At 49.7% G+C, this 25,352-nt stretch overlaps 2 protein-coding genes across 3 annotated transcripts; one reads left to right on the forward strand and one right to left on the reverse strand.

The window, feature by feature from the left end:
• Positions 1-1,543: 1,543 nt before the first annotated feature.
• Positions 1,544-24,121, reverse strand: RhoU. Of its 2 annotated transcripts, none has more exons than XM_070276627.1 (7): positions 24,068-24,121; positions 13,236-14,493; positions 6,483-6,612; positions 6,288-6,425; positions 2,968-3,227; positions 2,651-2,743; positions 1,544-1,882 (listed from the first exon to the last, which is right to left on the reverse strand). In XM_070276627.1, the coding sequence occupies exons 2-7, from the start codon at positions 14,394-14,396 to the stop codon at positions 1,775-1,777; spliced, it is 1,890 nt and encodes a 629-aa protein (XP_070132728.1). In that variant the 5' UTR covers positions 14,397-14,493; positions 24,068-24,121; the 3' UTR covers positions 1,544-1,774. The 2 variants fall into 2 exon arrangements, with proteins under 2 accessions (XP_070132728.1, XP_070132729.1); XM_070276628.1 differs by having other exon boundaries at positions 1,544-1,879; positions 24,068-24,119.
• LOC108123863 (uncharacterized) lies at positions 3,653-4,236 on the forward strand. The gene has a single exon (XM_043213214.2). It carries the CDS (start codon positions 3,766-3,768, stop codon positions 4,120-4,122), a length of 357 nt encoding a protein of 118 aa, XP_043069149.1. The 5' UTR covers positions 3,653-3,765; the 3' UTR covers positions 4,123-4,236.
• Positions 24,122-25,352: the final 1,231 nt, after the last annotated feature.

The following is a 25,352-nucleotide window of genomic DNA, read 5'->3' on the forward strand; positions in this document are numbered from 1 at the left end:
TCCGACTTAAAAACAGTACAGATATGCAGAACTTGGTGTTTTTACCTTCGCGAATTGGATTTCAGAGGACTTTGCGATTTAAGCATTCTATATAACAACAAGTTGTTGGTTTCAACAGTACAGATAAGCAAAAACCTCTCCTTATAACAATGTTTCAACATAGGCATTCGTAAAAAACAGTACATATTTGGAAAAACTTAATTTGCTATCCTCGCTTCAGGGGCTTGAGGGGTTTTCCGATTTAAGGATTATATAAGGTTGTCAAATATCTCCCTTCCGCTTTTTTGCTCTTTATTCAATGCTTTATAAAAAGTGTTACAGTGATCCGATTTAGTTGAAATATGCGCCGTTTTGTTCGATAATCCGTTTCCATCTAGACGGCAACTTCATAATACCTCCCTCGTAGAAGCCCCCCTCCTTATTTGCGAAGAACTCGGACAGCCACTTTTCACAAGCCTCTTTTGAGTTCAACTTTACACCACCAAGGGCGTTCGTCATGGACAGGAACAGGTGGTAATCACTTGGCGCTATGTCCGGGCTATATGGTGGATGCGATAAAACCTCCCATCCGAGCTCCCGTAGCTTCTGACGAGTCATCAACGAAGTGTGTGGTCTGGCGTTGTCCTGGTGGAACACTACACCCTTCCTGTTGGCCAATTCTGGACGCTTCTGGTCGATCGCCTGCTTCAAGCGGTCCAATTGTTCGCAGTAGATGGTAGAATTAAGCGTCTGGCCATATGGGAGCAGCTCATAGTGGATGATTCCCTTCCAATCCCACCAAACACACAGCAAAACCTTCCTGGCCGTCAATCCCGGCTTGGCCACTGTTTGGGACGATTCACCGGCCTTCGACCACGACCGTTTTCGTTTGATATTGTCGTATGTGATCCATTTTTCGTCGCCAGTCACCATCCGCTTCAAGAATGGGTCGAGTTCGTTCCGTTTCCGCAGCATATCGCAGGCGTTGATTCGGTCCACAAGGTTTTTTTGCGTCAAATCATGCGGCACCCAAACATCAAGCTTTTTTTTGTATCCAGCCTTCTGCAGATGGTTTAAAATGGTTTGGTGACTAACTCCCATCTCCTGGGCGATGTCACGAGAAGCCACATGCCGGTCTAACTCGATGTATTCCATGATTTGATCGGTATTTGTCGTCACAGGTCTTCCGCCGGCTGGCTTATCCATGGTGTCGTTTTCACCGGCTCTGAATCGTCGAAACCATTCCTCCGCGGTTCGAAGTGATAGAGTACCATCCCCCAAAACCCCATTAATCTCACGGAACGTTTCTCTAGCGGATTTGCCTTTAACGAAGGAAAACTTTAAAATAGCGCGAATTTCGGCGTTAGTGAACTCCATGTTTACACGTCTATAACTGGTGAACGCAATATCCAAACTAATCATGCATAGCGTCGTTTTGTAGGTTATGTCAAGACCTTTTAAATTATGTATAGTGTTGCCAGATACGAGCTCTGTAGCGCTTTGTACATAGCCGCGAAATTCAAAAGACAAAAAGGCGGAAGGGAGATATTTGACAACCTTATATAAAACAGTACAAAATAGCAATTGATTTGAATCGAGGAACCATCCTATTCAAGGTAACAACTTGTTTTGAATTTTAAAAGTCTTATATGGAAGTCATTCCACCGGCGCACGTTGAGATGCCAGATGTTTCCGGTGGAGGATAACAACTTGTTCCTCGCGAGAAGTCCTAGTTTGATGTATGTACAAAGATGAGTGTTCCAGCTCTCAACGATGAGGAGAGTTATCTGGTTTCCTAGGCCAGGCAGAAGAGCTTCCTCCAGAACGAGGGCGTGGGCGGCAGCGTGGTGGGAGCCAGTCCCTCCCAAATGGCTGTGTCGAAGAGGTCCTTGACTTTGTCCTGCTTGAGAGAGAAAATTAATTAGTATTAGTTTTCCAAATTACGATTCAACATCAAGTCCATAGTCCCCTTGTAAGAAACATTTTTTACAAGCTCGGACATCCTGCCATCCCTGCCACACATTTCATCTTCCAGAGCACTTTCCCGGCAAATTGTCGCCATCAACTTTACAATTTGTTGCAATCGCTCCATCTTGGTTGGAGCCCGTCTTTTGCGGGGATGCTGCTGCTACCTTTGGGGAAATCCACGCAGAGTGCAATGCACGACAGACAGGAGAGCTCTGGATGAGGATGAGGATGAGGATGAGGATGAGGAGAACCTCATTCATTCGGAAGTGTTGGGGCAAACAAGGACCTTCTCGCTCCCTGGCCGAGGGCCCAGAGCCGGGAGCTGAGAACCGCACAATTATGATTATTGTGTGTCTGTGAGCCGTGCCAGGTGACAAGGCGACTCAAAGGACGAGACCGAATGCTTGGGCAGCTCCCAGGGGAGCCCTGGTGAGCTGTGAGTTTGCTTTCCGTCTTTTTTATTCGCTAGGATACACTGCCTAGGGGGAAGTACTCTTCCAAGACCTTCCTTGAACTCTTAGTTGCAATAATTCCAAAGGACCTCTGACCTGAAGGTAGGGTATCTGTGGTTCTGCTAGCCCCAATATCTTTATATTTTTTTTGAAGTGTTTGCAGTGCAGAGCAGTGACTTGCCTGCCTTTTGGCTTTAATTATTATGAGGAGCTTCCGTCCCAGGACCCTGGACTCTGGACTCTGGACTCACCTGTGTGGCTGACGAAGTCTCAATGTATTTGGCGCCAATTGACGTGGCCAAGTCCCAGGCGTCGACGTACGAAATTGCTTTCTCACCGTTTGTCTGAAACGAGAAGAGGACGAATCAAGTCAGCCTCCGGGTTCAGGCAGATGAACCCGAACAGGAATTTCATAAATATTTGAATGGCCCACAGCCCACGGCCCACGGCCCACGGCCCAGATAAATAATGATAAGAGCCCTCGCAGCGGGCTTAATAAATCAAATCAAATCAAAATCTGGGCCGCATCTGGGCCGTACACCTGGGCCCAGCCGAGAGGACTACGCACCTTGAGCTTGTTGACGACATTCCGGTTGGTGCGGAGGTCGGCCTGCGTTCCCACCAGAATCAGGGAGGCCTTGGACTTGGCGAACTTCGGGGCCCACTTGTCCTTGATGGCCTGGAAGGACTCCGGCCTGACCACCGAGAAGCACAGCAGGAAGACGTCGCTGTCCGGGTAGCAGAGCTCGCGCAGCGGGTCCAGCGTGTCCTGGCCGGAGGTATCACAGAGGGTCACATGGACAGGACTCTCGTTCACATTGACGTCGGCTGGAAGGAGTCGGGAAGTAAATAAATCTCAGCTTCAATAAATGTTGGGTATTTTTCGTTGCATTTAAGACACCTTGCCACCTCGAGGTGTGGCATTTGTGGGCCATTTTGTGGGCCGTTTAATTCAATCTCAAAAATATGCAAATTGTCCTTCGCCCAGGACAGGATCTTGTTGCAACATATGCGCCTGTGTTTCCAGGTACTGAGTGCACACATCGGAGCATCCTTGGGAGAGCTTAAAGAGCCTTAAAGTCGGGAGAGCAGGGAACAATGCGAGGCTCCGGCTCGGGGGAGGGCCTGCCTGCCTGCCCCCAGAGGGAGGACCTCGTCCTCCGCTGCCACCCCTGCCACGCCCACTGCATGTGTGCCGAGAGTGTGCAAAGAACATTCATATTTAAACGCAAGCGAGAATGATTTGAATGAGATGCTTGGCAGGACCAAAGGAGGCGTTGTGTTTGCCGTGCTACACTGACAACATTTCCCACTCGGAAGGCCCATCTCAGTCACTCCCCATCTCGACTACGGACTACGACGCACAATGCCCGGAAAGCTGTCAACCTGGTACAAGGACAACGTGTCCGAGGAGCTCAACTGCCTCGCCTGCCGCCTCTACAGCGGCCTCGGAATGATCGGCATCGGCGCCTACCTGCTGGTCCAGTCGAAGAGGCGCCCCAAGCCGCTCGAGACCTACACCATGATGAGCCTGGCCGCGGCCATGGGAGGTCTGGGCGTGGCCCGTCTGGCGGACGGCGAGTGCCCGAAGGATATAGACCGCGGGATCGTCATGGTGCCAGTTATGGTGCCCTCCATGGAGTCCGCTGTGGAGCCTGGTAAGGAGCCTGCCAAGGAGCCCACTAAGGAGGACTCTAAGGACCCCTCGAAGCCCTCCAACTAAGACTAGAAGTCCAACATTTTCCGGGTCTCCTGATTTCCTTTCGTTCTGTTCGGAGCCCGGAATGTAAATCTCAACCAGAATATAACGATGCCTCCACATTACGACACTTTCTTTTCTCTCAGTGCCTTGCACGCCCGGCCGAGCAGATTTGACCTCGCCGTCGGCGCCCTATTAAGCCCTCCTCCCATGTCCGTGTCCGTGTCCATGTCCTATCTAAAAGTTAATCATGGCAGGCTTTCATTCGATGCAGTGCCTCCTCCGACTGTTTGGACTGCGTAAATAAAGTTTTTCCGGCTGCTGCCCCGCTAGGGGATTTTTTAATCAGTTCGCCGCCGCCGCCGCCGCCGCCACATGCAGCATGTAGCATGTAGCATGTAGCACGTTGCTAGTTGCAGGTTTGAAGCGAAGGTCGCTCCGCCAGCCAGGCCCATGGGTCTGCTCATGTAAAATAAATTTAATTTGTGCAGCGCTCATGGAATTCATGAATACATTTGAGGGCACAGGCATAGGAGCAGGCCAGGCACAGGCACAGGACTACCTCCTCCACCAGGGACGAGTGGCCCGAAAGTATGCCCTCTATGTGGGTGTGATTGCCCCAAAAATGCACCTCATTTCCCTCCATTAGGGCGGCATTTTCCGCATAATTTCATTGTGAGAAAGACAAAAAGGGTCGAGCTCCGCATCCGCATCCGCATCCTTCGACTATCCATCCTTTGGAAAGCGAATCAATGCCGGAATGCCCCAGACACGGGGCACAAGGCGTTGCGGAGGAGGAGGAGGGGGGTGTGGCAGGGATGTGGCATTCACTTGCCACCCCAGCTCGCTCTCGCTTACAAAAGGGAAATGTTTGCCAGCTCAGCTGAAAATCGCTTTACGCGCGCGGCGAACAAAAAAGGAGCCTGGACGAGACAATGGCGGGGTCGGGACAAAGGCATCGGGGCATCGTTAGCGGTTACTTCGCCTGTCAATCCACATCCTCGACGGGGCGCTCGAGCGTACGCATCCTCCGAGTGTGTGTGTGTGTGGGTGTGTGTGGGTGCGGTGGCGGAAAAGTGAGCAATTGTGTAATTGTGAGCCGAGAAGCTGGTTTTCCTTTATTTGGATTTGCTTTCCCGCTCCTGCCCGCTCCACGGAGATCCTATTGACACCTAATTGAGTCTGAGAGATGCTCCTTCCACTCCAATTGTGGGATTTCCAGGGCACCCCCAAAGGGGGGCAAGAGACTTCATAAGAGCCCTGCGCCTGAAAGTATGCTGCAGCCTGCACCCCAGCCTGTTAGCAAAGAACTCAACCACTTGACGCACCCATTGTCCGACCTGGTCGATTAGCACCTCCTGGCCCCCTAATTGGCTCCTAAACTTGCGCCTAATGGCCACCAACTATGCCAAAGTCTCCTCCGACAAGTGCACATCCAGGAGGCAGGAAAAAGTTCGGAGGAAACTACGCCAACTATTCCCAGTCGGAGGGAGGCAGACAGGCAGGGGGACCAGAAATCCATGCCCTAGTAAGGCCCACCTCTTGAGAAGAATTATTTTAGCAAATATTATAATCGAATTGCCATCATGCATGGAACTTGAGTCAGTTAACTGCTTCAAAGGACTAATTAAGTAATGTGGCAGCCAGGAATCCGACGATTATCTGGAGGGCATACCCCGCTCCCCCACTCCTGCCCCTTTGGATAACACAATTTTTGGCGCCAAAGCCCCCAAGGGCCTAACCCGACGAGCAAAAGTGCAAATTCATGCAAAATTTTATTAAAATCCGCCCGGGGAGGATGGGAGTGGGATGGGCAACCTCGAGTGCCAGCCCAGGGTTGGAGGGCAGAGGTATCTAAGCATCTGCCCGGGGGCGCGAGGGATAAAGGTGAGGCACAAAAAAAAAAGGCAAAACAAAGTCAAGTTTGCATATTTTTCGCTTCTGCCGAACAGCCACAGTTTTCAATTTCCAATTTTCCGTTCATTAAAATTCGTGAATAGCCCGAAACACCCACACACCCACCCGAGCATAATTTGCCCACTTCCGGCACATTTCGACACATCCTTCAAACGGAAAACTTGCTACGGATTTCACAAATTGCTTTTCAACAAAATGAAAAATTCATATACGTGCCCCAGACACCCTAGCTACCGGCCTGAATCCTTGGGCCCCTCCCCCTTTAAACCTACCATTATAGATGTCCGAGGCCGTGGGCACGTGCTCGTGATTGAAGCGGTTCTCCAGATAGGACTGGATGAGGCTCGTCTTTCCCACGGCGGCGTCGCCCACCACAACGCACTTGACCGACGGCTCCTTGCGTTTCTCAGCTGGAAGAGAGTCAGGGATAGGGGTTTAATCTTTAGAGGATCATAGCTCGTACTTACCCTTCTTGGTGTTCTTCTCGGATTTGGGATCCTCATCGGCGGCGGGTGCCTTCTTGGACTTGCGCTTCCGGAGCAGGAACCGGGAGCCCCTGCCGCTGCTGGCAGCACTGGTGTCGCTCAGGGACTGTTGCTGTGGAGAGGAAGAAGCAGGGTCAAAGGTTACATTTTAGTGGAAGAAGAAGACTTAAAGCTGCATTCAGACTCCAATCAGCATCCCACCCCCTGGCAATTAAATAATGAAGGACAGAACACGGATTGAAGCTGCAGGGATGGGTGGATGGGTGGCTGGGAGGATGGGTGGTGGGGGGTGTGAAACGGAGGGTGTGAACTGATGCCTGGCGCGACACCTTTGCCTCCGAAGGACCCATTTAATATGCACATATAAATTAGTGAAGACGACAGCTGCTGCTCTCCGGGAGACAGACTCCGGGAGGCAGGACAGAAAGTTCCGTATACGCCGTGTGGGCTCCCAGCTCCCTTGCCTCCACTTCATGGTCTTCATGTCATGCCACTTGCATTGTCTATTTTTTTTGTGGCAACAAATGCTCTCTAAAATATTCACCATTCAGGACTTTATTTATTCAGGACGAGATGCAGGTCCTGGCCACGTTTGCAATTTAATTTATGGCCGCAATTATAACTAACTATTGTTTTTTTGTGGCGAATCAAAGACCAACTTTTCGCTTTAAATTAATTATGGCCCTGCCCTCCGATGAATAATATTGCGATTTAATCCAATGGCCATAAATTATGGACTGATTAAGTGGCCAGTGCGGAAGATGGCACTTTAAAGGCCCTTTTGGGAGATGGGATCTGAATCGATATCTCAATGGCAGCACGTCCTGTCGCTGTCCACTCGAGGAGAGACCTTCTCCCACGTCCACGTCCTGGCTCCTTTCCTGCTGGCCATTTTCCGCTTGTTAGGCGATAATATCGCCCCACTGAAGAGGCCAGCGATTTGGACACAAAAGGACAGAGGGAATCGCCAATACAATCGATGGCCAAGAGCTCTGAACTTTCCGGATATAGGAGAGTCCTCCGAATCTGGCAATTAACTTGAGAACTAAATGGAAATTGCACTGCCCTCCACTCCCCCCGCCACTTTGATCAACTTTCCGTAGAATCACTCACAGAACCCCCCCTTTGAATTAAATTAAATGAAACTTGCTCCGTAAGCCGACTAAAAATAATTCCTCTGCAGATACACATAACGTCTTGTTGGCCATTTTCGGTCTAAAAGCCCGAAAGTCAAAGCCAAGTCCTGCGTCCTCCATCCTGCCTCCTCCGTCCTGCCTCCTGACAGCAACTTTCGCCAAAGCGAAGTGCTTCTGTGTCGGAATTAAACCAAATAAGCCCTCGAACCTTGAGGGCCGTGTCACAAGCACCCCCTCCCCCCTCTCCACTCCTCGCAAATGTGCAACTTTTTAATACATTTCCCCTCCTCCCTTCCCCCCCCCTCGCTTTTCCAGCTGGCCTGCCAACAATACTCATGTACTTGTAATTTTATTTAGACGCTTTTTTTCCAACAATTTTCCAGCATTTTGGCCAAAAGTTTGCGGCCATAACCCTTGACTTCCACTTCCACATCCAAGTTGGAGTCGGTTCGGGGAAGTTGCCACAAATAATTGCTGGAGAAATATGGCCAGTGCCAGTAGTGGCCAGAAAACTTTCCCAGTGCCCGCCAGAGCCGAAAAAATGGCCTAAAAATTAAATAAATCAAACCAGGAGCCAGGAGGCTTTCCCGAAAAGGAAGTTTATTGAGAAACTTGTGGCCCAAAGCCAGCGGGCCAACTCCCGCCAATCAATAGACTCTTCATTCGGCTTTAAGTTATTGGAAGCCTCCTTCGAGGATGTCAGCGGCGGCCATTAAAACCTTAGCCCGCAGGAGTCCTGTTTAGAGTCCAAGGACGAGCCGTAAACTTGAAAAATGGGTCAAAGTTTTTCGGCTGCCAGACTGTCGGCTGTCGGGAATGCGAAAAGTGGCCAAATGAGGCGCCAACTGGAGGCCACTTCCTTTTTGGGAAGGTGAACCTGACATGAGGTGCTCTCCAAAAATCGCGGCCTGTTTCTGAGATGAGAATATTCTCCAATTCGAGATGAGGGAGCTGTCTTGGAGCTGGGCTTGGAGTGGACACCGGAGACTGGACACCATCTAGGTTCTAGGCTCGGAGTGGAGTGGAGTGGGGCATGTTTAAATAAAACTGCTGGTTCTGGCCAGCGGCTGTAATAGTTGCTTTGTTGAGAGGTAACCTCGTTTGTTTTTTTTTCCCTCCCCCTGCCCGACTTGCAACATCAACTAATAAAATTGCGGTCTATTTAATGGCATGCCACTTATTGCCTCAAAAGCAGGGTAGCAGGGGGGAGGGTAGGAGGGTAGGAGGGTAGGACAAGCATGCTATGCTGGCTACTAAAAGCACAACCGCAAAAACCGAAAACTAAACAGCAACAACAATGCCGGCTAGCAAAATTGTTAAGCGCCAAAATGGACATGAAATTAGTTTCCATTGCTCGGCCAGAAGTTTGTTGCAATGTTGCAATAACACTATGATGCAACCGCCTGATGCGAGGCACCTGCAACTGCATGCATGCCCCAAAGTCTGGCCCATCTCTTTCGGAATTAAATTTTAATTATTTCCACGCACTCGACGGCCGCTCGACACAAAGGTCCTTGCCAGAGTCCTTTTTTAATAAAGCCATCCGATCGGCGAATGGCATCCGATTAAGTCCTTTGTGAGCTTGCAACAAATGAAGTGGCGTCATCATTTGCTTTAATCAATAAACTCCCCCACCCCTCCCCCACCCGCCTCGAGCATAGGTCGGGCGGCGGGTTTTAAATCCTTTCAGCTTTGGGCCACATCGCGTATACGCCGTGTGGCGCGTCTGTGTACATTGCTCATACGCCGTGTTGGCCGGTTAAACTTTTAACATTTATCTTGTTCTCTGGTTGGTTTGGTGGTCGTCCTGGTCGTCCTGGTCATCCTGGTCATCCTGGTCCTGGCTGTCCTGTCAGGTGTTTTTATTTTTATTTATCCCCCGGGCCCGCAGGAGTCTGCCACCGAATGGTTTCCCGGCCAAGTTAATTGGCTCTGCGGCCGGTTGCAATTAATAAACGCAGTCACTCCCTTCTCACTTGTTGCAAGTCCCCCTTCCGCCCCCCCTTGCTGTCTGCAGACTCCCGAAAAGAGAGAAGAATTGCCGATAACTTTCTTTGTTGGGAGTGGTGCGATTGGGTGGGTGCTGCATTTTGGAAATTGTTGGCGACTCTGTTTGTGGCTGCCACTTAAATCAGCGGCACTACAACAGCCAGTTGCCACAACCGCCAGACAATGAGGCCAACAAACAACTAGCTGCCCCAACAAGTGCCGCACAACAGAGCCACTGCCACACTAATGCAATGCAACAAGAGCCGCATGCAACAACCGCATTGAAATGTCAATGACAGCACCCCGAACAGAGCCGCAGCAGGTGCAGCATAGAAACTTTGAGAATATCGAGGAGATTTCGTCACCAAAATGGAGATTAGATAGAGTTGGAGTTCGTCACTGGTATTGTAACTCCTATTGAAGTATTATAGTCCTTTCAGCTAAAGGATATAATTCCAAGAAAGTCTGTACGGATTGCATTAATTAAGTCTGATTTTGAGATAATATGTTTGAGATTTCGTCACCAATTAGGAGATTAGATAGTGTGGATCTTCGTCACTGGTATTTCAACTCCTATAGATGTATTGAAGTCCTTTCAGCCAGAGCATATAGCTCCAATCAAGTCTGATTTGATTTCTGGCTTTGCATTTCGCATTCGTCACCTGTATTTAAGTCTGATTTGGGCTTATATTTATAATATTTCGTCACCTTAGTAAAGACCAGGTATTGTGCGAGTTCGTCACCGGTATTTCAACTCTTCTAGAGTCCTTCGAGCTAGAGGATATGATTATACTCAGTATTTAACCTCTTCAGGAGCTTCATAATAGATCGTTAGTCTCATTTTCTGCAAAAATGTATGAGATTTCGTCACCAAAGCTGAGACCAGGTATTTTGGGGACCTCGTCACTAGTTCTTAAACCTTTCAAGACTCCTTTCCGCTATAGGATATGATTATATTCAAGTCTGATTCAAATACAAATCGATTTCAGATATTTCTGGCACTACATGCGCATTCGTCACTAGTATCTGGCCTCGTCAGAAGCTCCTTTATTTGATCTTAATTAAGTCGGATTTGTTGCGCGAATATTTATAAGATTTTCTCTTTGCAGACTCCCAAAATGAACTCGCTTCTAGACCGGAGCTTTCTCCTCTGCATGCCACATACCCATACCCAGCATGGAAAATGTAATCCCCGAATCCGAGTCTGTAACCCTTCCCCTTCCCTGTACCCCTTCTGGCAGATTGATTTGACATTTGGGAGCTGGGGGGTGGGGGCTGGGAACTACCAGGTGGGAATGGGGCTTAGAGCGGCTTTGAGAGACCGCTTGACAGTTAGATAAGTTGCAACTGGCAACTGGCAACTGGCAACTGGCAAATGCAACATGCAACACGCCAGATTAATCTGCAATCCGTACACACATCCGTATCTGTATCTCTGTCTCCTCGTGTGCCTCGTACTCTGTGTGTCATAATTAAAAATTCAGCAAATTACACATGCAACGACTGCGATGACAGCCAGCCAGCCAGCTAGCTAGTGGGGCTTCCTGCCACACCTGGCGGCACAACAATAGTGGCACTGCGATGAAAAGTATTGGGAAAATACTCAACAAGCTGACAGCTTCTTCTATGTAGTTGCTCCTTAAAGATTCTTTCTGGAATTGGAACAATTGTCCGGCTGGCCTTTTATCCGCATGCCCCTCCCTGTGCCACACAGAAGATGACGACCCCAATTTCGCACTTAACTCGGCGACTGGTAACTGGTAACTGGCAACTGGCAACTGGATGCCACAGCTGTCCCACTCTTGCGGCAGATGTCTGGCTAGAATGCAACAACACAGATCTCCAGTTGCATCCAGCCAGCCATCCCCAGCCCATCGAGTTAATTAAACTTGGCTGGAACGGAGCCCGGGCTGGGAATCAATCCGGATTCCGGAAGCACGCCCCCAACTCCCCAGCCCTGAACTGGGAGATACTTTTTATTCAAATGTTGCCAAAGTGTTGCATTAAGTGTGGCACGGCTGGTTGTTGCGAGAGCTGGTGGTTGGGGTGTCTCATGGTCGCCGAAAACCGGCTGGAGCGGCCATCTTTCGGCCACTTAGCCAGCTATCCAGCTAGCCAGTTGGTCGCGCCAGGTTGCTTGGCCACCCCCCCTCCCCCCACTCCCACCTCTTGACTTCGTCAGACAGTGCGACGTCACTATGTGGCAACGTTACACCAAAAGAAACCAGCTACAAGTCCCAAATAAGTTCCCACAACAAGTTGATATGCAAATCGGGGCTATCGGGGCTATCGAGTCACCCCGAAACCCAACACTGGTGACCTGCATTTTGTCGCAGTGTCGCAGCAGAGGCAGTTGCCCAACTTGCAGCATTTGCAGCTGCAGCAGAGTGCAAATATTTCACGAAGTGCTTTGTTTTTTTCGGAGCTTGAAGGTAAATTGATCTTAAGTGGCATAATTTCCAATGCAAGCCAGAACGGGCCAGTGGCCAGTCAGTGGCATGCAACAAAAACAGCAATTATTGAGAATTCGGGTCTCGAGAAGACAGAAGACAGTCTTCCATTCACAGATAGAGTATCTATTCAGATTTCCCAACTGCCTCTTGAATCAGAACCCAACTGGGCAGTGTAATCGATATGACCACTTATCTCTGCTTTATTCTACATATCTATATATACGATTTATCTATATCTATATATATGGTCGGGTCTGATCCAGTCATGTCTGAATGGCCATGTAATCAAAGACGCTTTTTCGCAACTCGATTCGATTTCGGATTGCGTGGCATTGTCATCGTCACCGTCCCCAATGAAGTGCAGTGGCTGGCTGGAGACCGCAGCTCAGCCTCGCCGGCCAGTTGCCATGTTTACGGATTGGAAGCGGAGTCCAAAGTCTATGTTTATAGTAGCCTCTGTTTATGTGGAATCTGACTCACTTGTCCCCCAATCCTGGCTATAGTTTTCCCCCCCCCCCCTCCTGGCTGGTTCTTTCTACAACCTCCATGACTACCTTAGCTACCTACCTCCATAAGCCGAGGTGTAATTCCTTAACTTCCTCCTCCCTGGCCTTGGTTTTGTGGTTCTCCTGGAGGCACTAAGTCCTCCCCTCAAGGCCAAGACACTCTCCCAGCCAAACACCTATTGTTTCTTGTCGGAAAACTTTAAGCTTTTCTCTTTCAAGAGGAGCTTCCCTTCATCCTCATCTTCCTCGCAGTGCCATTCGCGAATTAATTTCATTATTTATTCACGCGAGGGGCTTTAATCCGCGGGCCTCTTCGGGAGGCACTCTTCCATTGAATTCTCCTCCTCCTCTGGAGGGGGTGGCTCTTGGTGGGATGGGCATTGACGGAGTGACTGACTTGTTTGTTTTCTTGCTCGAGTTCTGGGGCTGGAGGTTGTGCGTCGACTTGACAGCCTTCTTCTGGCCAGATTTGGGGCGAACCAGTTGCCAGTTTCCAGCTGCCATCTGTCAGGTGAGTGAGCTTCTCTAGGCCACTGGAAACACCGACAGACCGAAGACTCTCCTCAATATTTGTTTACTTTCCTCCTCAAACCCAACCCCCAGTCGATCGGAGACCGATCCTCTCCAGAAAATGATGGACCTCCTACTTACCAGGGGACTCTTGCTTATCTGGGGAGAGGGCGAGGCTGACAGCAGTCCGTAGTCGGTGGCCTGGTCCTCTGGATCGATGCCAAAGATAAAGGGTCCATCCTTGCCCTTGTGTCCTGCAGCCGGCACTGCCGGAGGCGGAGGCGCCTGGTGGAAGGTGTTCAGGACCGGGCGTCGCATACAGAAGTCGTCCTCGAAGCGGGAGGCGTAGACCGGAGAGGGCACCTTGGGCGGCACCCGGGGGGCTACCGGGGGGCCAACGAGGGGAGCCGCCAATGAAGAGAGAGGCGTCTGGGGCGCCTCCTTCGGGTAGTAGCGCGGCGGCGAGGCGGTGCCGCTCGAGCTGCCGCTGGACACGATCGGATGGGCCGGGGCGGGCTGGTGCACCGCCACGGGCGGAGGCACCGGAGTCGGCTTGGGGGCCTCCTGGTGGAAGTAGCGGGAGGGGGAGGAGGCGGCCGTGCTGCACTCGCTCGACAGGGACACGTCGACGATGGAACGGCGGAGGGCGGCAGGGGGGAGCCCCTCGGCCGGACGGTCGAAGCAAAAGTCGCTGGACTTGGCGGTGGGCGAGGGGGGGCTCCCGTAGGGGTAGCCGCTCTGCAGCGGGGGGCTCTGCAGGTGGTGCTGGGAGAGGGCGTCGAAGTCGTTGAAGCCGTGCAGTCCCCGGGCGCTGTCCCGCTTCTGCTGCTGGACGTACGGCGAGATGTAGTTGCGCTGCGGGGGCGGGGGGGACATCGGGGGCAGGGCCGCGATGGCGGAGGGGGCGAGACCGGCGCCCGCCTTGCCCTTCTTGCCGCCCGCGCCCACCACCGTCAGCTGGGGGCGGCGGTCGCCGAGGAGGGGCCGCTGCGAGTTGTTGTACGGGTGGTTCCGCTGCATGCAGGCCGAGCTGAGGGAGACGTTGTCCTCGTCGTCCTCCTCGGGACTGGCGGGCTGGCAGCCGTAGCTGGAGCGCAGGTGCTCCAGGTATTTCAGGCTCTTCATGTTGGCGTTCAGCGGTGGCAGTGGCGGCGGCAGGTGCTGCTGGTTCTGCTGCAGTTGCTGGAGTTGTTGGTGGTGCAACTGCTGGTGGTGCTGCTGCTGCTGTTGCTGCTGGAGGTCTTCGTGCGCCTCCGTGTTGCTGCGGTGGCGGCCGAACAGCTTGGCCAGCTTCACAGTCATCTTCGCAGGCGATGCCGCAAAACTTTTTCAATTAAACTGTCGCCCAGGGCCGCAGGGGCAGTTGGGAGGCGCCTCCGACAACGACAAGTGCGTCGAGCTGCAAGAGAGACAGAGGGAAGGGTATTAGTTGGAATAGATGTGTACTGCAAGGGGATATGACGGATGGACTTGCAACGGCAGCGGTGGCCTCTTCTGAAGCTCATTAGAGGTCAGAGGTCAAACAAGAGGGAGGCATTCGAGGCACTCCATCACCAGCCTCGAGAAGGAGAAGCTCCGGAGGAGTTGCAAGCAGTGTTGGTATCAGAGGCGAGACTGGCCATCCAGGAGATGTCAACCGTCATAAAGATGAAAAGATATCCCCAGGTATCTCTATTTTATTGCTCCTCTGTGTAGCTCTACAATGGTACTATGGAGGTCCTGGGACGCCCACCTATCCACCCACCTATCGCCACACAAAGGCAGACCTCCGTCTGGCCAAAAAGAGGCAACTATTTCCGATAAAAAACACTCTCCAAAAAAAGTCGTTTGACACGAAAATGGCAGAGCTTTGACGACAAACAATGCCACCAACCCCGACCTTCGACCTCCAATAGTAACCCTTTGGGGGGGACTCTGATTCCGGCTATGGCCCTTCTCCCTAATTGTTTCTGTTTACCTTTGCATCTCCAGCCTGCCCCACCCCGCCCTCACTAACAACAAAAGCAACTTGCAACACGACAAGCGACAAAAAGCAGAGTCTGTTGAACAAAAACCAAATTGGAATTGCGGCAGACAGAGGTCCGGATCACAAAAAACCAACCAAACAAAGCATGAAGTGGCATGGTGGAGGTACAAAGTCACATTGTTGCAATGCACTGGAAGAAAAGGTTTCATTTTCAATTTCTATAGAGTTCCAGGAAGACTAGACTGTCAGGAGAGAGACTGGAGAACCGAGTCGGGAAGCAGCCCCCAGTTCTACAGAAGACTTTGAGACTCCAATTCCTTGGAGACTTGGCCACTTTCTGCCAGTTTCTGGACAAGATTGGCAAAAAGTGAGTGCCACAAGTGGGTGCGTCGTGGGGGAGTTGCCACAAAAACCCAAAACTGGGGAGGTCTTCTAAAAATAAAAGCAAAAACAAGAACGGAAAGCCAACTTCGGGTGCAGCCGAAGTGTTATACCCTTCAGAATGGGGATTTCCCCTATAGGGTCCACAGGGATGGCTATATCTTCCCCAATTCTCATCCGATTCTCAAGCGGAATACCTTAAACGATTTCTATATCGATTTGCCATCATTCTGCATCAAAATCCTGAGACAAAATATTTTTTAGATTTTTTCTCCATTTTTCCTGATGAGGTCCCTTGAAAATGAGGATTTCCCCTATAGGGTCCACTGGGATGGCTATATCTTCCCCAATTCTCATCCGATTCCCAAGCGGAGTGGCGCAAATGTTAATGAAACAAAAAGATGCCACAGATAAGGTCGGAGGTGGCGAGGGCTTTAATGGGCGGGGGGAGAGGCATGAAAAGGGCCTTGAGGAGGGCGGGGGAAGTTCGAAAAAAACGGAGACAGACGCCATGAAAAAGTGCCACAAAAAGCAGACCTCCGGCCAGCCCTCTGGCTGATCTCTCCTGGAGCCCTGTCCTCCTAAGCCAAGTTAGTTGTCCTGGCCTTCTTCCTCTCCACCCTCGTCTCACCTGCCTGTCTGCCAATTATTGCCTTGGCTGACTGATAACGGTTTCTAGCTCAAGCTGAGGCAAGTATCTCTAAAGTTGCACTGACTTTGCATTCCAGTTTATGCCACTTTATGCCACTCTCTCTCTTTCTGGCCCTAATTGGGGGCTAATAACTTGGTCGATTGGCCGCTTTGTCAGCTAATCCCTTGCCGCTTTTCAGACTCTGGCCCTGAGCTGGCTTTCATCGGCTGTTTCTGGCCAACTCTTTTAGCCAAAACGTGACAGGAAGTGGCCAGCACAGGCCCCGTTCTGCCTCGGAGTGGGGCAAGTGCAATGAATAAGCTGCCGCAGCAAATTAGCCTCAGAACGGGGCAGGTTCTGGCCGAAATCTCAAAACCAAACACTGTAATCTCCGGATTGCGTAATGATTTGTATCTGTATCTTCTGGTTTGTTTTTTTGGCGTCCTGCAGGTGCAAGGACTTTACGAATAAATCTGCGCGCCGGAAACCGGTTTCGAGGCCCGACCTCTATTGAGAACAATCGAGTGGCAGTCTGGGGCAGGTAGACAGCCAGAACCCGGGGAGTTGACCCCTTCAAATTATGAGATACATTTCGGGCCGGCTATGTATCTATTAGATACAAAAGACAATAGCAGACCAACAGCTGTCGCTGCGAGATCTGGCCCGGTCTTTGTGCCACACAATTGATTAGATTCCAGGGACCCAGCTGCCGCAGAAACACAAAAGATACACGACTGCGAACTGGAACAGTTTTTCGGATTCATTTCCTCCGCTCTGCTGGCAGCGTGAGATACTCTACCTCTCAGATACTTTTTTTTTGCAGGTGCTGTGGCAACAATTAAATGTCACTGCAGCAAGAAGTATCTCTGTATCCGAGAGATCCATCCACCGAAAGGCAAATCTAAGAGTCTGAGAAACCCAGATTCCAGAGACGGCAGAAGGGTGCCGGGGGGAACTATTATCGCATCACGCGCATCTACAAAATGATTTCACACAGCAACAGCTCAAGATACAACAGCGAAAGATACAGATACAACAACAACACCAACATACTGGCTATAGTGGCAACATTAACTTGCTCTTTCATTATCGGCACATCGTTATAGGCAGGCAAGAGCTGTTTTCCCTTCCTCTCCGCTGGGCTGGCTTGTCGTCAGCCACTACCACGTTTATTTATTTTGCCCTTTAACTATTTGGGCAGCCACGACTGCAGATGCGGCAGATACGGCAGCCAGCCCAGCACTGCCACTGAGAGAAAAGGGGGCCAGATATTGGACTAAAGCCTTCCTTGAAGAGTAGCTTCCAGAAAGGTATCAAATGATGAAGGAGATTCAATATCTAGGAGAGGTTTTGCCTGGGTTGGATCTCATAGATGACTGTATGATACCCGGTACTCACCAGAGTATTTTGTATCTTTTAGAGAATCTTTATCCATCTTTCACCTAGGAAACTTTTCCAAATACTTTACTTACTCTATACACTCCATATAACCTCTAGAACCTTCCTCCCCGTCTATATCTACAACTTTTCTTCTAAATTGTATCTTCAAGATTCTTCTAAAAATACCTTTCAACACCTCCCCTAGATATCTCTCTACAGATATTCAAGAACCGTTCCCAAATTTTTCTCAGTGCCACAAACTTCGATAACAACAAAGGCTGACGACGACCGCCAGCGGTCTTTCTTACTGCCCCCCAACCCCTCCTTAAGTCTCCTCGTGTCTCTGGGTCCAGTGAAGATGCACCTTGATTAAATTCCAGGAATTGAAAAAATCTTTTAGTCGCAGACGCGGACAGACGCTTGTTGATATTTACCCAATGATCCAGGGGGGGTGCGGGGGCGGTTGGAGATCCGAGAGCGGAGTGCTGCCCCGCCCACTCCAGACCGACTCCATTAATGATGCAGCAAATTGTCTTTCTTCGGCCCTTGGCCCTCGGCAACTTCCAGCAGCCACATTGCTACTTCAAGTTTGGAAAATGTTGCAAAATGTGAAGGGAGTTTTCCAGCCAGATGCCCCGCGCACTGTGCAACACCCGGTACTCTCGAGGTAGTTGTGCCTCTTCCCCTAGACCTGTGCCCCATGGCTGCTTCTTTTATTTGTCCAAGCCATACAGTTCAGATACTTTGTTGAATTGTCGTTGGTGTTGCAACTTCTGGTCTTTTCTGAGAGGTATCTGCCAGATACTCGCCACAAAGAGTCTCTTTGTTGGAAGTTTGGCATTTGGCTGTGGCAGTGCCTCCCAAACTGTGCCCCGTGGACTCCCAAGCTTGCCTTAATGATTTTACATTTTATACAAAAACAAGCCCCAACCTCAAGTCTTTTCTTTTATTTTTCCAGTCTTTTTTTCGGATTTCGCTGGCGGCGGCAAATGCAACTCACGGAAAGCATTCAAAAGCAATTAAGCGCTTTCTTCCAAGGACAGGGGGAGAGAGGGGCGAAGGGTGCACACACACACGAGTTGGAAATGTAATATCATCAATCAAAAAAAAAAAAAAAAAACCATAAAAAGTGTGAGGAAAAGTCTTGTGAGCCGCGTTGGAAACTGGTTCCGAGTTCTCCCTACACTGAGAGGTACCATCCTCCTCTTCTCCAGGTGTATCTCGTGGAACCATCCTCCTCTTCTCACGGTGTATCTCGCGGATACAACATATCTAACTCGATTATGCCGGGCTACCTCCAAAAAGACGAAAGAATGCTTCGAACTGAAAGCCAAGCGATGTAATCATATTTGTGCCCCCTTACCCTCCTCCTCCTCCCCCCACCCCACCCCCCCTGGTGGCAGGAGCCCAGTGCTGTTGCCAAACCTCAGAGCCAAACCGCAACAGGTAATTGATGCCGCTTGCGCGTTGCAAGAACTTTAATCAATTTTTCAGATATTTTTCTTTCGCTTCTCGTTCCTCGTTTTTCGTGCCTCATGCTACGTGCTACGTGATGATGATGTTGCTCAGCCCGGTCGGTCGGTCCCCAGTATGTGTGTGTGTGCCTCAGTGTGTTGCAAGTGGCCATAACAACCGAAAACGGCAACCGAAATGGCCAAACGGCCCCTTGCGGAAAGCAAATTACAGGGAATTTGGAAGGTTGGACCGACGGCCGGCCGGGTTGCAGCCAACATTTCAAGCGGCAAGTGGTAAGTGGCAAGTGGCAGTGGCCACCATTCTTGTTGCAAATTACAGCGCGCACTCGGCGGTAACCGATCGTAAGTCTTGCGAGGAATGGCCTTTCGCGAAAAGGGCTTGTCTCGAAGGACCAGAGATACTCTTTCTAGTCTCGGAACTCGTTCGATTTCCCAGAACTTGGCGACAAGTGGCACTCGTGTCGTTTCTCAAACTTTCACAACTTTGATTGCCACATTTTCGTGGCAATATGCTTTGGGGGCTCCTCGGTTTTATGGTCTCGAGTCTCGATCCCCGGCTGTCTCCTCAATCACGGCCCAGAGCCGAGCACTTCTGAGTCATAAAAGCAGCCAGACTGCAGACAGATTGTGGAGTTGGCAATTTTGTGCAGCGCCACTCTGTGACTCTGCCACTCTGCCACTTGGAGGGGGTTGGATGGAGGCCTAGGAGCCAGCACTTACAGACTGGAGCGATAAAAATGACACATGGGGGGCTCACTGCGAGCGAGAGAGAGAGAGAGTCCTCTGGGCAGTGACATTTTCGGGGTTTGTAGGCGGCTGTAGGCGTGGGAGGGGGAGGAGGAGGGTCTCTAATCCAGTTAGTGGCATGGAGATATATCTCTCACTTCTCCAGAGCAACGCCCACGCCAGCTCCCAGCCTCCTCGGCTTATCAAAATGCCAAATATTTGCATTCGGAGGCGAAAAACAAAACCATAAAACGAATTTTGAAGAAAATGCAATTAATAGATAAGAAGTATCTGGCGGATGAAAAGATATAATGGGAAAGGGTATGGTATTCTTTGTATTATATTTGTATATAGGGTATATTAAACCCAATTATTAAAGCCACCTATATGGATAGGTTTAGGTATAATAGGTATAAAAGGAATACCTATGTCAAGGTAGGTATATATATATATATATGTATATAGTATTTATATAGTATAATAGGTATACCTATATGAATAGGTATGTAATGCATAGATACATAGATATAAGGTCTCATTACAAAGGATCTGTGGGTCTGTTGTATTATAAAGACTTCCACTATTAGAGCCACCCATTCTAGACTCTCTTCTTGGGAGTCTGTGTCTTCTGGAGGCTTCTTCCAAGCCAATCCACCAGAGTCTTCTATCTTGTCTAATTATATTTAATTTTTTAGAATATGCAACTAATAGATAAGAAGTCATAGAAGGTTTAAAAGATATAAGATCTCCCTACAAACGACATGGTATTCTGTTGCATTATAAAGGGTTCTACTATTATAGCCACCTATTCAAGACTCTATTCTTCAAGATCTCAGTCTAAAGACTGCTTCCCAGCCAAGTCAAGACAGTCTTCTTGGCCAGGTCAGCACCAACTAGCCAACAAGGCTCTCCTCGGTGCTGTCCAAGCCCGAAAGCCACACAAAGTCGACGGGGCAACCTTGACGCTCATGCCCTTTAATGGGGATTTTCACGTCGGCTTCTGCGGTTGGTTTTTTGTGCGATCCACCTTGAGATACAATACTCGTGAGACTTATGAGGGGGGGGGGAGGGGCGTTCGAGGGGATAACCTGATTTATAATGCAGCCGGCCAGTCCCCAAATTGTACTTTTTTGTGATCTGACCAGGCCCTGGAACCTTGGATGGATGCCAGACCTCCTCCACTCATCAATCAAGGTCAAAGTTGGGGAGAAACCCATCCCATCCCATCCCAGTGGTGACAAAGTCGTTCCAGCCTCAAGGTTTAAAGCCGCTTCTGGAATGGGATCCCAAACACAAACAAATCCGACTCCCGGCGTCTGGCCATAAAAAGGTGAAAACAAACAAGGGGGCTGGTAAACAGAGGGGCGGCCTATTCGGGTTGCACTCCCGGAACCTCAGAGGGGGGAGTGGGGAGGGCCAAGTTCCTGGGAAATGTTTAAGAAGGTGGAGGCGAGTGTCTGAGGGAAGCTGAGGAGGAGGATCAATGGGGGTTTGATATTTGAAGGCCACTCCTACTGCCTCCTTGGCCCTCTCCTCCGTGTGACCCAAATTCGGGAGTCGCCACCCACGGCAATTGGATGACCTTTCGCCCACCACAGCCCACAATTATAGTTATCGCCGCCAAACGGCCTTTCAATTAAAGAAACCCGGGAATCAATTAAGTCTCTGGGCCGAGTCTCTGGGAGCTGCCAGACTCCGGACTCCACTCCGGACTCTACTCCGGCATAACTATTGGCGTTCAGGTTTTAGTCTTTGGCGAGCTATTAGGACCATGCGATGCATGTTGCAGTGGCAGTGGCAGTTGCAGTGGCTGTGGCAGTTGCAATATTCATTGCATCAAAGTGCTAGTACCTGCTAGCTGCCTCTTGCCGCCATCCGAATGGCGTGTGGACGGGGTCAGCATGTGCACTTAATTGCCCCAGCATGGAGTTCATTTGTTGCTGCCTCCCCCTGCCCTTTCCCCTCTGCCCACCAGGCACTCGAGACACACATAAATTGTGTTTACTGTAGAGACCCCGAAGAGTAGAGACTCTTGAAGAAATGGCAAGAGTCCCGAGGCGTTCGCGGATCTATAGGTCGTTGCCTCGCAGAGGCGACTCGCTGCTGGCAGAGGCCTCGCGAGGAAAATGCAAAACACCGTTAAACGTATTTTAATTACACAAACAACAATGTGGGAACGAGAAATGGGAATTAAATTAATCGGAAAGGCAAACAGCCAGCGAGCCGAGAACTGAGAAAAGCGGAGAATTCAAGCCCAGCAGTGGGCGCCATTAGGAAAATAATAATTGAGGAAAATTGGCAAACGAGATGGGCTTCTATTGGAGCTGAATCGATGGTGAAAACGGGGCTCTGACTTGGCCAATTCATTAGCCAACTACGAAGCTACCATTTCCCACCCCTGCCCCTTGCCACTTTTCACACGCTGGGCTCCAGCTCCAGCTCTTCTCCGAGAAGAGCCATAAAGCCGAAAGAAATCGGATAGACCCGCTCCGGATAGAAATGCAAATGGAGAGGCCCCTCGTAAGCCCCACCAGAGTATCACCAGAGAGCCCTATCATAATTATGGAAAAAGGCTGGAAAGTTGACAACTTGTTGGCCCTCTGCTGCCATTCGATGCGGCTCAGTTCGGTTTGGTTCGGGCCATGAAATATAATTTGGGAAAACATGCAACGCCGTTTCGTTATCGATTCGAATTCTGTTTGATTTCCAACTTTTATTATTATACTTTTGAAATGAAATTAATTTCCCAACTGGGGGGGAGACTGCACTGACTTGGGAATACCCTACAGTGGGGGTTATGAAACTCTCTCAAGGGCAAGTGTGGGGAGGAGCATGGAGTAAGCCTCTTTTGGAGCCTCATTATTCTTCTGAACAGTTCCTTATATACACTGACTTCTATATACCCTATACTGGGGCTTTGAAACTCTCTCTAATAGTTCTCTACTCTACTGTCTCTAATGCTTTCTTTGATGTGGTGGAGTATGAAGTAACCTCTTTTGGAATATATTTTTAATATTTTTCATTATTCTTCTGAAAGTAGATAAAGGTTTTCATCTACACCGACTTCTCAACACCCTACAGTGAAATTTGTAGACTCTCTTCAAGTCCTAGTGTTTTGACTAGCTATTGTAAGCCTTTGTTGGAATATATTTTACACTTTTTCGATTACTCTTTTGAAATTTCAACAATTTCTTAATTTTAAAATTTAAACAAAGGCTGAACTGGCTTCTGAATACCCTACAGCAGTGTTTTGAAACTCTCTTCCAGTTTAAGATTTTTCAGTATCAATAACAAACCCCTCTTCTGGAATATATTTTCCATTTTTGCCAATATTCTTTCGAAACTAAATCAATTTTTCATTTAAAACCACTCCTGACACTGATTTCTGAATACCCTACAATAGGGTTTTAAGACTCTTTAAGACTTCCATTCAAAGATTGTTGAGTAGCAATTGTAAGCCCTTCTTCTTGAATATATTTTCCATAATTTTCATTATTCTTTTGGAACTAAAGAGACTTTTCATTAAAAACAACTCCTGACACTGACTTTTAAATACCCTACATTAGGGTGTTAGGCCTTTTCCTTGCAACCTTTCCTGTTAGACCCCTTTAATATGACCTATATTTTTATATTTTTTTTTTTAAGAGCCCTTGTAGGGTATCCAACTTGCCACAGATGCTACCCAGACTCCGTTAGTCGTTTTCAGCCACAACTTGTTGTTGTAATTTTCGCATAAATTTGCAATAATTTATGCAATGCCCGGCATTGTTCGAGTCCCGAAGACTCCGTCTCCGTCTCCGTCTCCGTCTCCATCTCCGACTCCGAGTCTTCGTGGCAGTCTCTCCCCAGCTGGCATTTTCCTCTCCGCTTGTTTATCGGATTTTTTATTGTCATTTGTGTGTTTTTTATTGAACAGTTTGTGACATTTTACGATTTTCAAAGTGAAAGGTACATATTTGGTAAATTGCTGCGCCTCTGAGGCTCTCCAACTCTGCAGCTCTCTCGGTGGAGTCTTGGTCTTAGTTGAGTTACCGGGACAGGTACTTGCATTTGGCTCGGACGCGGTCTGAACTGGTTTTCCACTCCATGCACTCCCCTCTCCTCCTGGGGAAAATCGCTCCATAAAAGTTAATAAGCAGCAAGTGCCAGTCACGAAGCGGATCGAAGAGCCACTCGTTCTCCTCGACGGAGTGAGTCATGTGTTTGCCGAGGACTTTCTCGGAGCTGGTCAGAGAGACTCCCCAAAATAGATGCGGAAAAGAACTTGTACCGCGGAAGGTAAACAAGTGGAGGGGGAGGGGGAGAGGGAGCTGGTCTGGCCCGCGTCCAAGAAGTGCAACTAACCCAGAGGGGTGATCGGTTTTTAAATAACTCGCGCCCCACTCATTAGACCCAGTTGGATAGCAGCACTCACCTCAGAGGTCCAATCCGGGTCCAGTCCAGGTCCAGGTCCAGTCCAGGGCAGTCGGAGATCCAGAAGGCAGGTCCTGAAAAATAGGAAACAGAATCGTGAATTTCAGCTCAAAGCTCAATGGAGAGGGGGACGTGGCGGGAAATAGATAAATCTAGTCAGAAAGGGGGTGTGGCAGGGAGGGCGAGGTAAACATGATGTTGCAAGTCAGTGGATATCCCGGATTATGGCTGCAAAACCAAACAAACCAAAAAAAACCAGGAGCCGGAGGACGGAAGGGACTTGGAAAAGGGCCTTGGACGAGGTTAGCTGGGGGGAGGAGGGGTCTGCCCCCGTTTCTCGCAGTGTGGCAGGCAGCTGCGACCACGACGAAGACGGGCAACATACGCAAATGCAGGCGGAAATTTATGAGAAGCCATTCCCAGAGGACTCTTGCCGGCAAGACTGCCACAAGTGGCCGAAAAGAGGGCCCATCTGGGACCTGGGGGGGGTGGGATCTGGAGGGAGGGGACTCTGGAGGGGGCAGGAGCAGAGCCAGACCCTGGGCCAAGTGCAATGACAAAGGCAAATAAATTACAGCATCATTTGCAGGCAAGGGCAGCAGACAAAGTGGCAGTGGCAGTGCCAGAGGGAGGGGGAGTGGGGAGTGGGGAGTGGGGATGTTCCTCCAAGCAAAAGGACTAGCCAGGAGGAGGGGCAGTGGCAGGAGAAAGCTCAACTGCTTCCAAAAGAAGAACGAGACCCCAATCAATGGCCAAATAATTACAAGCTCTACTTTCTTCTTCTCCAGTCTCCTGCTTTCTCTCTCTCTCTACATTTCCCTTCTCTTTCTGTGGGCATTAATCAACGGTAATTGCACACGCCCCCGAAAGGAAAGGGGATCCACCCAAGGTAGGAGAGGTTTTCGGGCAGGAATCCGTGTCTTTGAGGAGCCCCCCACCTCACCGCTCCCTACTCCGCTCTCCTTTTAATTTCTTCCAAATTATGAGTTGAGATACCCCTTTCTATCCCCCCCCCTTTCTTGCAACAATGGATTCGAAATGATATTTTATTTTCAAGGGGGTTTCCCCGGGTCTTGGCCATGATTTGGCCATCAAGTGGGCCTAGAAACAGACTACTGGCAGTATTGGCAGTAATGGCAACCTGGACATACACTCATGGCGCGCACTGTAGCACTTCCAAGTGACTTTTCGGGCATTCGGGGCTTGAGTGATGCCTCGTTGTTATGAGATAGTCGCCGTCGGACATGTTGCTGATATTGTTGTTCATGTTTCAGCTTGTTTGGCTA

This window comes from Drosophila bipectinata, chromosome XR (assembly GCF_030179905.1).
Source record: "Drosophila bipectinata strain 14024-0381.07 chromosome XR, DbipHiC1v2, whole genome shotgun sequence".
NCBI lineage: Eukaryota > Metazoa > Arthropoda > Insecta > Diptera > Drosophilidae > Drosophila > Drosophila bipectinata.

What these genes read in the sequence shown, in the direction of transcription:
- LOC108123863 (XM_043213214.2), top strand. Translation starts at nt 3,766, where the DNA reads ATGCCCGGAAAGCTGTCAACCTGGTACAAGGACAACGTGTCCGAGGAG.
- RhoU (XM_070276627.1), bottom strand. Translation starts at nt 14,396, where the DNA reads ATGACTGTGAAGCTGGCCAAGCTGTTCGGCCGCCACCGCAGCAACACG. An exon ending in AGATAAGCAAGAGTCCCCTG is followed by an intron (nt 6,613 to 13,235) that starts GTAAGTAGGAGG and finishes TCCTCTCCACAG; the next exon opens with CAACAGTCCCTGAGCGACAC. An exon ending in CGAGAAGAACACCAAGAAGG is followed by an intron (nt 6,426 to 6,482) that starts GTAAGTACGAGC and finishes ACTCTCTTCCAG; the next exon opens with CTGAGAAACGCAAGGAGCCG.